Below are 13175 nucleotides of genomic sequence, written 5' to 3'. Positions count from 1 at the left end.
AATATGCATACTTTAACTACCAGCAGGTGATGGGAACGGCTGCAAGCTGGGGAAGAAGTCCCACCGGTCTAAGTTACCCCAGGACAGTGATACCTGAGTTCCGCTAAACCCATCCCTCATCAACTTGTTACCCATGACAATTAAAGCAGTGATTCTTAAAAAGAAGCAAGATCAGCCTGGCCCGGGAATTGAGTCTGGGCCATGGCAGCAGGAGTGGTGAATCCTAACCACTAGACCACCAGGGGAAGCGGCAGGTGGGTGTTGGTGCCGACCACCACCTGTGGGGCCGCGTGCACCCCGCTGCCACCGCCTGTCCCTCCGTGTGGTTTTCTTCCACGTGTGGGTGCAGCTGGCGATGGGTGAACAGTGGAAATTGGTACCGCACCGTGGCTTTGGGGGCGGGGGGGGGGTGGGGTGGGGAGAGGAAATGGAGAATCAGCGTTTTGCCAGACTCAGGTGCGGGCATAACGGAAGGATTATTTTTTTAAAAAATGATTTAAAACCTCAGCTTTCAGGAGAAAAGGTGGGTCAGAAGTGGGATTTGAACCCACGCCTCCATTCGGGGGCCAGATACCCCCAGGCAGGGACAGCAGAGCCTTGAGTCTGGCGCCTTGGACCACTCGGCCATCCTGACACTGTTGGAAGTTTTCTTCACCCTTGTCATCCTCAAGAATTAACCCTTCCACTTGACCTTTCCTGCCTCCTTTAGAATGCCCCCCAGATTTACCACTTTATTTCTTGCAGCAGTAAAACCCTCTTCTGGCTGTTTGCTGCTCCTCTGACTCCATCGCTCCATCCCTGGCTGCACAGCCTCTGTTGCCCACTCAGGATAACGCAAGGATTTATTTGGGGGGAAGAGCCAGACCAGCCCGATTTACACTGCAACATGCTGCCACCCTGGCTGCAATTTGGTCATCGCCTCTCAAAGGAAAAATTAGGAGAAAGATGAAAAAATAAGATGCATGTTTACATGCTCGTGGTGCTAGTAAAACCCCCGAGTTAATTTAACACCAACTCGGTTTTACTTTCTATTTGTATTCCCTAGCCAAATTAACCGCTTTTCCTTATTTGCCTCTTGGATGTCTCCCCGCCACTTTGGGATTCTTCATTGGTACCCTGGAGTTGCAAGCTGTTGTGGATCAGGTTAGGAAAGGTGAAAATGGACTGTGTTTTGCATCCTTCATCCCCAGCAGATCTTGCAGAACTGGGTAACACGGGCCTGTCCTCTCACCATGGGTATCTCTCCTTGTGTGCCTGGGCTCCCCATGGGCGTGCACACACACACGCACGGGACGTCATAGATGGTAAAGGCTCAGCGAGCAGCTGGCTAAGCTTATGGGGAGGGAAACCAAAGACACTGCAAAATACCGAGGGTTGTTAAATGCTCAGAAATGCCTGGCAGGGATGATGGAGCTGAAGGAGCTCAGTCAGGCTGGGCTCAACCTCTCCAGCCTGTCCTCTGTGCCTTTTCCTGTCTCTTGGAGACACAAAACCCCACGCCCTGCTGTGACTTTCCACCTTCCTTGTGTTTCTGAGATGGGCATCCTGCACCCAAGGCTCTGTCCTGTAGCATGCCCACCATGGGTGCCATCCTCTGGTCCTCACCGCCTCTCCTGCATCCTGACCATCCACTGCCGCTATATGGGGACTTCTTGATCCAAAAGGAGTTGCAGGAAGGTGGTAACTCACAGCTACGCTCACAGAGAGTTGGGGTTTGTGGGGTTGGGGTTTTTTTCCTGCAGTGCTTTCGGTTCTTGCCTTGCAGCCCAGAGCTACGTGCACCAAAGCAGAAGCAAACTCATTTCCTTGTGCTATAAAAGGTTGGTCTTTAGATGTCTGGATGTCTTCCTCGGCCATCCAGACAGAAAGGCTGAGAGCACAGTGCAGCTTTGGTGGTATTATTATTGTTATTATTATTATTATATCTTCTTTCAGTACCAGTGCCTTTAATTCTTCTATTGCAACAGCTGCAGTCACCTGTGCAGAGACAACCTCAACACCATGCTCTACGCCACTCTGTGGGTAGTTGGGGCTTATCGGCCGGAAGATGTCGCGCTGTACTGGAGTGTAGGGCCCCTCTCCCGATAGCCAATAGCGTTTTGCTGATGACGTAAGCAGGCGGAAGTGACGTTGTAAACCCAGGCTGCCTGAGGCCGCGCCTCTTATCACTAGACGCCATTTGCCATCCACCACATTGGTGTCTGTGAGCTGATGGCCTGAGCGGCCTGGGGTTGGTCGCCGTGCTGTTCCTGAACCAGGTCGCCACGCCTATGAAGGCAACAAGTGGCGCCGAAACCCGGGAATTACTCGCCAGGAATCGGGTGAATAGGCGGCCCGAGCGGCTGGACCAGCCCGGCGGGGAGGACGCTCCCGGACCAACAACGAGGATGGAAGCTGTTGTGAAGGTAGTATCAGAATTACATAAGCAACGGGGTATTGATTGTGAACCCAAAGATTTTACTTTCGCCGTTTCGAGGCTTTTAGAATTTGGGGTCGTTGACCAGCCGGTGGATATTCTCCACCCTGAAGTGTGGGATAAGTGTACTAAAGCGTTAGCTGAGGAGACGATGTTCTCGGGTTTTGGGAAAAACCTTGAGTCGTGGGGGAAAGTTGTACAGGCCCTGCAGAAGGCTCTACAAGAGCAGGAGAACTAGATGGCGGCAAAGGACTGTTTGTTGGTCACCCCGAAAGTAGGAGTCGGGGCAGCCACACAGACTTTGCACCCCCCGGACGATGACGGTTCCGGTGAGCCTAAAGATCTGAGAGAGGGCGATACGTCCCCTCAATCCCCGAACCCCGTCCCGCTTACGGAGGGACAGAAACGAGCAAAATCCTTCTGGGGTGGGTTGGTTGAGGAGGGCAGGGGCCCCGCGGGACAATCCCAGTCTGGAAAAGGCTGTGCCAAACCACCGCCGTACGCGTCCCAAGATGGCGCCGAGCGGAGAGCGGAAGGGCGGGGCGAGGATGCCCCAGGCGGGAAAAGGGAGGAAGTGCTGGAACTAACAAGCGCATGCGAACGGGAGGGGGAGGAGAATGAGACGGAAAAGGGAGATTGGGACGGCCAAAAAAGGGAAAAGATGAGGAGCGAGAGGCGGAGAACCAATCAGAATGTCCGTTTGGATAATGCCCTTATAGGGCGAACAGCCCGCCGAGCAGAAGGCGGGGTGAGCCAAGGGGGAGGGAACAGCCCCCTCGCAAGGGGAGTGGGCGGGGCCGGAGCCCGACAAAAGGATACTGGAAGCCGGAAGTGGCCGGTCAGTCGAGTTCCGACTCCGGATCAGACACCAGCTGGGACGAGTGGCTCGGAACTGATTCAAACTTAAGGAAGTGAAGGCGAACAGAGCCAAGAATCGAAATATCCCCATCCAAATTAAAGAGAAATGGAGATGGGAAGGAATCCCTCCCATGGATTGGAGGAAAATAAGGATCGCGTGTGCCGACTGGGCCCCATCGGCCACGCTAGCGTTCCCGGTCAGGGTGACGGACGGGGGACAGAGTGTCCACTCGCCAATAAACCCTAAGGATGTTCAAGCGATTGTTAAAGCAGTTGCGGATAAAGAACTTAATTCTGCCATGGTCTCCACCCTCATAGATGGTATCTTCGGGGGAGACGATATGCTCCTGTTCGATATAAAACAAACTTGTAGACTGATCTTTGACGGGGCAGGGATGATCGTTTTTAAACAAGAATGGGAGGACAACTGTGCGAGGCAACTGGCCCAAGTAACTGGGGCGGATCATCCACTACACGGCTCCAGCCTGCAGCGGCTAATGGGTACAGACCCAACAATGATTACCCCCCAGGCACAAGCCCAGGGCCTGCGGGCCCATGAAGTTATGGTAACTACTTGTGTGGCCAGACAAGCTATTCGCATAGCCTCTAGAGTTGTTGCCAAACCATGATAAAGCAAAGTGAAAGTGAGAGCTTTTCACAATTTGTAGATCGATTCCAGGCAGCGGTCGATTCTTCAACCCTGCCCGCGGAAGCAAAAAGGCCCGGTTGTGGCAGAATGCTTACGTCAGCAGTGTAATTCGGGAACCAAAGAAATCCTGCGATCACTGCTGGCGGGGTCAAGCATCGCGAGTATGATTAAGCATGTCGCGAATGAAGAACATCTAGCCCCGACCCAGGTGGGGTTCGTAACGCCATCTAGTGGCTCGTATGAACATCGACCATGGGAACGGGTACTGGCGAGATGGGAGGATCAGAAGGTGCTACAAAAGATTGTTACCCCGGGGCCCCCTAGCTTTCAGGCATGAGGAAACTGAGGCACGGACTCCCTGATCTGACTAGAAGACCCTTCATGAGTCCATATACGTCTCTTTCTGGGGACGAACCCTGATTCCCCATTACAGATTTCCCACAGCTCACCTCTCAACTCCGGAGGGATTTCAGCCGGCTCCTGCTTCCTTTCAGCAGATCATTCAAAGTTCTGTGGGATTCGCTGCATGTCGCTCAGATAGGCGATTCGAGAGCCCTTCACGTTAGATCCTTAAACGCATCACGTCGGGGTCACCAATTTGCGGCGAATGAAGAGACGGGACGCAGCTTGATGCAAGCAAATGTCAATTTATTGTACAGAAGCACGAGGTTTTATACACTTTCAGAAGCTGCGCGTTTTAAACTAATTGGTTCTTGAATCCTTTTATTCTGTGTATTCATTTTCTCAGTTGCTTCTTTAAGCTGCTCATCTTTTTGTTCCACAATATCCATTAGTTCTTGAATCCTTTTATTCTGTGTATTCATTTTCTCAGTTGCTTCTTTAAGCTGCTCAGCAGACTCACCCAATTTAGCCATCTGCATTTCCAAGTCTTTGGTTTTCTTTGCCAGCTCTTCTTTGGTCTTGGTCAGTTCAATGGTAAGTTTTCCCAGCTGTTCTTCAAGCCAGCCTATAGCTTCCTGTGGAACCCCTAGCGACACAAGGTACTTGTGTGCTTCTTCTGCCTGCTTTCTGAGATCAGTGACATCATTATGCAGAGAATCAATAATACCCTCAAAACCAATGTGGGTGCCTGACCTTATGCTATATTCTTCATCCAGAGGTCCAGCTTGCTCACTGCAAGGCTGATCTTTTAATTTATTTTCTTCATCCGCATTTTTATTATAACCATTTACTAGTTCCTTGAAGATTTCCAGGCGTCTTTCAGAATTTTCTTCAAGCTGTTCTCGTTCTTGAGAAAGGCGCACTTTGAAATCTCTTTCCTGCTCAGCAAAATACTTGGCAAACTCTTGTGTCACTTCTTCACGAACTTTTAGTTCTAGCAGTAACTTATTCTTCTTTTCAGTAATAAGTCTGTTCTTCAACTCTTCTATGAGATTCAGCAGCATCATATATTTTTCTTCTCCAATAAGAACTTTATTTTCTTCATGTTTCTGCACTGCTGCTTCTCCTGATGTATAATGTTGTTCCTCCATCTCATCATCTTCAATCACATCTTCTAAGCTCCTGTCCCATAGGATAGTAGCTCTTTTCCTTGGCATTTTAGTATGACTACGTAATGATTCTTTTGCTGCTTTCTGGCCAAAAGACTGATCTTGGGGAAGAACAGATGTGTCCATAACTAAAACTTTTTGTGCAACAGCAGAGAACTTTAGCACATTGAGTGTTTCATCATATGCTGAAGCACACTGGCTTACGTTTACTACCATGTATACTTTCCCCTTTCCACGGAAGAATCCTTGAAGGAAATGAGTTAACTTACTTTCCCGAAAGGGTATGTGCTGTTGCAACTTTGACTGCTGACAGTTCTTGAGTGCATTAATACACTTGCCTAGAATCAGGAGGGAGTTGTTTATATTTCCACTCTCTTTCAATCTGTCACCTTCATTGCGGGTCTTGGTATATCTTTCTGATCCAGCAAGATCACACATTGACAATTCATTGACTCGGGTCACTCGTGGTGTTCCTGAATCTTCTATTTTCAGTACCTTAACTGTGAATATACTGTGACTTCTGCTGGAGGTAGCGTTTAGTTTCGTGCTTGCAATACTCTGGTGTTTCAACCCCAGTTTTAGAAGTCTAAAAGCTTCTTTAGAATCAGAAATCTGAACCCACTGCAGATCTTTTACATAAGAACATCCCTTGATGTCTTGAGCAAGGCGTAGTGTTTTTCTTTTCTTGTCATTTGACATAGGAAGCAGCAGATCATAAAAACATTCATTGTAAATCTCAAAAAATGAAACCCAAACAGAAAACTTCGTGTAATCTTTCAGAGTTGTGCTAGATTGTTCCAGGTCTAAGAGTTCTTCCACATCCTCAGAATCAATGGGTGCTTTGTTGTTAGAGCTGTTTTGATGGTCTACCTCTTTTGTTAGTTCAAGTATTGAATTTTTAATAGAGGTTTCTTCTCTCACTTGGTCTTTAGTCAGCTTTATATAATCTCTGCACCGGTGGGGTTTGATATCCATTGTTGTGTATAGCTTTCCTTGAATACTTTTAAACAACAGATCCATAGCCCTTGGAAGAATACCAGCATCATCTTCTGTCCCTTGGAACGTGTAGGTTTTCCCAGCATTTGTAACACCATATGTAAAAATAAGACGATTGCATCCATTTAAGAAATCTTGCACTGGTTGCTTCATGGTACCTTCAAAAAATTCTTCTTGAGTTGTTTCAGGTCCAAACACTCTTGAGAAAGTGAATTTCTGCATCATCTGTCCAGAAGTTTTTTCACTTAGCCGACTCAAAGAGTTTTTGGGGGGCTTCAGTATGACGCTTCTTGAGTCTTCAAGTGAGATGCAGCCCTGAAATTCATTTTCTCTTTCCAGCGATGTAAATGGCCTAATACGCAAGCAAACCTCTATGTGTCCCTTAGACTCCAAACTGCTCCTCTGGCTTCTGTCCGAGCTTGAAGAAACCAAAGAAAAGTCAGCAGAGAGATCTGCTTTAATATCTTCCACATTTACTGGTCCTGTCCTTTCAAGGGGCTCAACACTAGCAATGTAGGAAGGCCTGAGAATTTGTACATTATCCAGAGTTGGTTCCATCCCGAGAGCCTCCCCCTCGCTGGGCGCCCCCCCCGCCGCCGACCCCCGTCGTGCGCAGGCAGCGCCGCTCCCGGCCCAGCACAACCCTATCTGAGCGACATGCAGCGAATCCCACAGAACTTTGAATGATCTGCTGAAAGGAAGCAGGAGCCGGCTGAAATCCCTCCGGAGTTGAGAGGTGAGCTGTGGGAAATCTGTAATGGGGAATCAGGCTTCGTCCCCAGAAAGAGACGTATATGGACTCATGAAGGGTCTTCTAGTCAGATCAGGGAGTCCGTGCCTCAGTCTCCTCAAATGGTGACCCCTATGGTGGTGTTCCGAAGCCTTGGAAGAATAAGGACGGAAAAAAGACAGCTCGTGGAAGAGGGCTGCGTTCCGGAGGAGACGGCTTGGCTGAACGATCGTCTTGCTGTCTGGACCAGGCGGACAACCTAAACCCCGAGGATAACACCTGTATTCATCGAGACAGGTGAGCAGCCAAGAAACTTTATAGAGACTTTGAAAGAATGAAAGTGTGTACATACAGCAGCCAATTGTATGATGCTGCCGCGGAGGGGAGCTCCGTGTCGGGAATGCATTTAGCATCTTGGTGGCAAATTCTGACTACTCTTTGCCAAGTGTGGACTAATTCTACTAACGGTGCTAAACCAGAGGAAGCTGTAAATTCCACCGACAGCGCGACCCTTCTCAAGACACCGTCAGCGATGGAGATTCTGTCCACACCTCCTCTGCCCCCAAAGCTTCTGTCACTGATTGCAGCGACCCTCACAGCACAGGACCAAGCACGGGAACAGGACAACTCGGACAATGATTTTATTGACACTGATAAACCTTTTGATCCAGGTCCTATAGATCTGGAAAAGGAGCTAGACCTTTCCCCCACCCCCTTGTCTCTCCTGATGCATTGATTGTATTTTTGGGGAGGGTGAAAGGGAGTCTGAGGGATTGGTGGCAGGAATGCAAGTGGGAAACACTTCAGTGATGGGTTTTGGGAGTCGCTATGGCATGTTCAGTATTTTGTCAGACAAATCAACCTCCAGAGTGGCAGCCTGTGCAATACGAGGCTGTTAAAGGGTTAAGCAAAGCAGTGCGGGAAGGGAGGATTCATAATACATTTGCTGTGTCCCTTCTTGAAGTGATGGCAGAGCCTTATACACTCACACTGCATGATTGGAAGTCATTGCTTTGTATGGTACTAACTGATACAGTATAGGATGTGGTTATTTGATTTTTGTGAGCTATGTGTAGTGGCCTTGACTGAAAACCTTAATCGGGGAATTGCTGTTAACTATGAGCAGTTGGCTGGAGCAAATAATTGTGCCGATTCTGTGACTCAGGCAAGGTATCCCAGGGACAACTGTTTGCAACTGAATGAGATGGCTATTAAAGCAGTCCGGATGCGGGAGTCTTGCCACAGTCTTGCAGGGTCCTAGAGAGTCACTAACTTTAATACTAACTTGATTGATTGGCTTCAGAATATTTTGCAACAAGTCGAACATCAGGAAGCTCAAGGGTTGCTTTTAAAACAACTAGCTGTGATAATGCCAATGAAAATTGTAAACGGGCAACTTTCACAATCGCAACCCCAACATGTGTCAAATGATTGTAAAGCAGAACTCACAGCAGACTGTAATTCTCAGGCTGAGTTCTGGAATGCAGCATAACAGATTTTTGCTTCTCTAATCTCTTCTGTAAGAACAGTACACGCTTTTAACTTGCTTAGTAAATTAGGCTGCTGGCTTGCTAAACAAAGTAATACTACAAATAATATTTTTTTTTTTTCTGGCTTATTAACAGATGTTGATTCTGCCCATCATATGTTGCTACAGAACCGAGGTGCTATTGATTTTTATTATTAGCACAGGGACACAAGTGTGAAGACTTTGATAGGATGTGTTACGTGAATCTGAGTGACCACTGTGAATTAATTTACAAAAGTATCCAAAACTCAAAAGCCTTAAAACAAAGATGTGCAACAGAGCCAGGGGCGGGATGCCTTTGGTCTCTTCTCACGGCTGGGAAACTTTGGGCCATGACTCAAAAGTATTACAGGATTTATTATAATTATCTTTAACCACCTTATTGATGTTTGCCTTATGTCTCCCATGCTTTTTTTTCTGTATCCAGTGTTTAGTTGATTGTAACATAAAGCAGGTCATGGTCACCCAGCTACACACAACCTTTGCCTCGTCGCAATTAAGCAAAAAAGAGGATAGAGAATGTCTGAAGAGAGAGATAGGAGAGGAAACTGGAGAATATTTGACCTAACAAGAGATGAGAGAACAGCTAGGTATTGTGAAGGAGAATAGGAAAGATAAACATGGTTATCTAGTGTTTAATAGGTGTCTGCATGCTTGTAGAGATATATAGCTATGTAACGGCATGAATGATTCCTGCCCTGAGCCTGGTGGAGCATACAGCTGCGGTTTGTGTCCGGGCTCAGAGATGTAAATAGGGGCTTCTCTGTTATGGTAAAAGTCTTTCTCTTTGCATAAAGAAGAGAGGGAATGAAGGGAATGACCCCAGAGGTATGTTCAGAGAAGGCATGCTATGTTTCGAACTTTTTGACTGAACCAGTTCTTGTTTGGTGTGCCCTTCCACCTATGTATAATGTTAATCCAAAAGAAGATGATACTGTTTACACTTTGAATGTCGATAATTGTCTTTCTGTAGATGCTAATGTAGTAGGAGGCTATGATGGGAACGTGTCGCAGCAGTTCTTCTCTTATCCGGAGTAACAGCAGGGAAAGCATTAAAGAGTTAAATCACCTTGTTTGGTAGGCAGTTAAGAATGCGAGTCAAAATTGCCACTGCTTTTTGTTGTTGGTTCAAGGACATGGCTGTGAGGATTTGGATGGTATGCGCTGCGTGGATTTTAGGCGCCCCATTGCAGCAACATGTTATCAAAATCTGAGAAAATGTCAGCCTTTTTGGCATCCATTCAATCAATTGGCAGTATTGTTTGTTTGCTATTGCCTTGGTTGCTGTCATGTTTGCAAGGGCCCTGCAGAACATGGCAAGCCTGGTACTAGCTGTTCAAAAACAAAAAAAAGGAAAATTGTAAAATTGTATGGAACAGAGACAGTGGGTTATTTTGACACTGATAATATGTCTCAGTTGGTTTTTTATTTGTTCTATTACTTATACCTTGTTTTTACTCGTTCGGTTTCAAAGGTTCTTTTTGTGCAACAGGAAGGGGGAGATGCAGGAGCGGGCTGGAAACTAGGACCATGCGCGGCAATCAGTTAGCTGAGGGGAATGTGCTCGAGCTTGTCTAGACAACAATTAGCATGATGAGGCATGTTTGCAGAGCACAGGGGGGTGGTGGAGGGATGGCGCCAAGGAAAGATAACACCTTGTTGTTAATTGATGGCAGTTAACCACCAATCAGGGATTGCCTAGGATGCAAGGCTCAGCTTCAAGAACCAATTAGTTTAAAACACGCAGCTTCTGAAAGTGTATAAAACCTCGTGCTTCTGTACAATAAATTGACATTTGCTTGCATCAAGCTGCGTCCCGTCTCTTCATTCGCCGCACAGGCATACCTCTGTGACCTAATCCTCTCCACCCCCTGTTTGAATACTGCAATGTATTAAATGTGTCCCAGCTCTAACCCTGGCAAATCTTACTGCAACGTCCCTTATCAGTATTACTGTTCCTGCTGGGGCTGTGAAACCATCGCGTCTGGCTGGAAGGTAGCAAAATCAGAGCCGTTTCTTAAGACCAGTTGGGGGCCAACAGGCTGCACCGCTTGGACAGTAGATGGGTTGGCAGGGCTAGTATGCCACGGCAGGGGCTTCAATAGAATATGTGACTGCCAATATATTTTCTTAAACGTAACCAATGAAAATGACCTGGGATGGACTATCGGCAAAACTTGGGGCATTAGATACTGGCTACCTGGGGCAGATAGGGGGGGAATGTTTTTTATTAAAAAACAGGAAGTAAAAAGCAGTACAGCGATTGGCCCCAATGTCATAATTAAAAGTGATAACCAACAAAGAAAAGAAAGCTTGCCGACTTACACCCCTCTTCCAACCGATCCCTTACCAACCAAGCAAATAGTTCCCTCAAGCCAACCAAACGTGAACTCTCACCATTTGCCCAACAAGCCATTTTTTAAGGTGTTAGATGCCACCTTCCGGTCGCTGAATCAGTCAGACCCGGATCTCACGAGTTCTTGTTGGTTATGTTATGACGTGTATCCTCGCTTCTATGAGGGCATTGCCCTCAATGCTGCTTTTGACTATTCATCAGACAGCAGTCCAACCCAGTGTAGGTGGAACACACCACGGAAAGGAATCACCTTGAACCAAGTCAGGGGCCTGGGCGTGTGTTTTGGTAATACCACCTTAGCAAGCTGGGATAGTGCTGTTTGCGCAGAAACCGTTGTTGTTGATAAAACCCGTAAATGGGCGATCCCGTCCGCACCCAGAATGTGGATTTGCCACCAATCGGGAGTAACCCCCTGTGTGTCCCTTGAACTTTTTGATGACCCTGCTGACTTTGTGTAAAATTTTGATTCTTCCTAGAGTCCTATACCATCCAGAAGAAGAAATGTACCATTATTGGGGAGAAGCTAATAGCAGACTTCAAAAAAGAGAAGTACTGACAGCTGTAACGATAGCGACGCTGCTTGGTTTGGGAGCAGCCGGCACAGCCACGAGAGTGACCTCCCTGGTGACCCAGCAACGAGGCCTGTCTCAACTACAAGCCGCCATCAATGAAGACCTACAAAAAATTGAGAAATCCATAACTTTTTTTGGAGCAATCCCTCTCCTCGCTTTCAGAGGTTGTTTTGCAGGATAGACGGGGATTAGACCTCCTGTTTATGCAACAAGGAGGCCTTTGTGCTGCCCTGAAAGAGGAATGTTGCTTCTATGCTGACCACACCGGAGAGCTTGGAGACTCGATGGCGAAATGGAGAGAGAGATTGGCTCAAAGAAAAAGAGACAGGGAAGCCCAACAAGGGTGGTCTGAATCATGGTTTAACTATTCACTGTGGCTAACCACCCTGATATCCACCTTGATAGGACCGATTGCAATGATCCTGCTGACATTGATCTTCGGACCCTGTATATTAAATAGGCTCGTGTCTTTCGTTAAGAGCCGGCTAGAAAAAAGTAACATCAGTTTGTAGAACACCAACAACTGCTTTAAAAAATGTACTTGGTCAGTATTTCCCCCAGTTTTTTCCCAAGTTACACTCCGTTACCCCCAGTTACCCCCCAATTATCACTTGCCCGGTGTGCCTTGTATTTGTTATCGCAAAATCATTTTGTACTTTTTTTAAAAAATATTTTAATTATTACTATTTTACCCTGTTTAGTTAAGCATACGGAGAGGGGAAATGTAGGTAGGTAGGGCTCCATGGCCGGAAGATGTCGCGCTGTACAGAAATATAGGGCCCCTCTCTGGATAGCCAATAGCTTTTAGCTTATGACGTAAGCAGGCGGAAGTGACGTTGTAAACCCAGGCTGCCTGAGGCCGCGCCTCTTATCACTAGACGCCATTTGCCATCCACCACATTGGTGTCTGTGAGCTGATGGCCTGAGCGGCCTGGGGTTGGTCGCCGTGCTGTTCCTGAATCAGATCGCCACGCCAGCAAAGGCAACACCACTCAAATCTCAACAATATTGTGGGGGTTTATGAATTTAGTCATCAATTATCTCAAGGCAGAAGAGAAACTGGAGGATTCAAAAGAAGTTCCTCCCATGTTCCTGCTCCGATCTGCTGCTTCCCTGAAGATTACTGGAAATGGAGTTTCCTTCCACCTGAAAGCAGCTGTGACATGAGGCTCGGAGAAGGACAGTGGGAGGGATGAAAACCAGATCGAATCAGCACACATGGGACGGGGCAAGAAGGGACCGTTTTTTGCTTCTAAGTAGTTGTCTTCTAGCTTTAATGTTGTTTTTTCTTTACAAAGGGAGGAGAGGAAAAAAGTCAGGGTTTGGTCCTCCAGAAGGACAGCTGGTAGGTGTTGGTGTGGGACATCAACTGTGGTGTTGACAGTGCACGGAGGAGCTCGAAAGAAGCATGGGAGGTGCGAGGTTGCGTGAGTGTCGACATGTGGATGTGGAAATGAGCTATGTATGTAAAGCACCAGGAGGGAAAACCCGGGGGTGTACCTGGGTGGGTTTGTTGACAAAGCAATTAGCTATAATGAGTCTTCAAGCTGGCAGACACG

At 47.3% G+C, this 13175-nt stretch overlaps 1 protein-coding gene and 1 non-coding gene across 2 annotated transcripts; both read right to left on the bottom strand.

Annotated features, from left to right (window-relative positions):
• Window positions 1-526: 526 nt before the first annotated feature.
• Window positions 527-634, bottom strand: TRNAL-CAA. Its single transcript has 2 exons — window positions 597-634; window positions 527-572 (listed from the first exon to the last, which is right to left on the bottom strand). It is a non-coding gene; the product is annotated as a tRNA-Leu (tRNA).
• Window positions 635-3459: 2825 nt separating this feature from the next.
• On the bottom strand, window positions 3460-7013 carry LOC121080226 (kinesin-like protein KIF20B). The gene is made up of 2 exons (XM_040578081.1): window positions 4618-7013; window positions 3460-3653 (listed from the first exon to the last, which is right to left on the bottom strand). The coding sequence occupies exons 1-2, from the start codon at window positions 6986-6988 to the stop codon at window positions 3460-3462; spliced, it is 2565 nt and encodes an 854-aa protein (XP_040434015.1). The 5' UTR covers window positions 6989-7013.
• Between the last annotated feature and the right edge of the window lie 6162 nt (window positions 7014-13175).

The sequence above is a fragment of the Falco naumanni genome, chromosome 23, assembly GCF_017639655.2.
Source record: "Falco naumanni isolate bFalNau1 chromosome 23, bFalNau1.pat, whole genome shotgun sequence".
NCBI classification, from domain to species: Eukaryota; Metazoa; Chordata; class Aves; order Falconiformes; family Falconidae; genus Falco; species Falco naumanni.
This window is presented reverse-complemented; position numbering and strand designations above follow the sequence as displayed.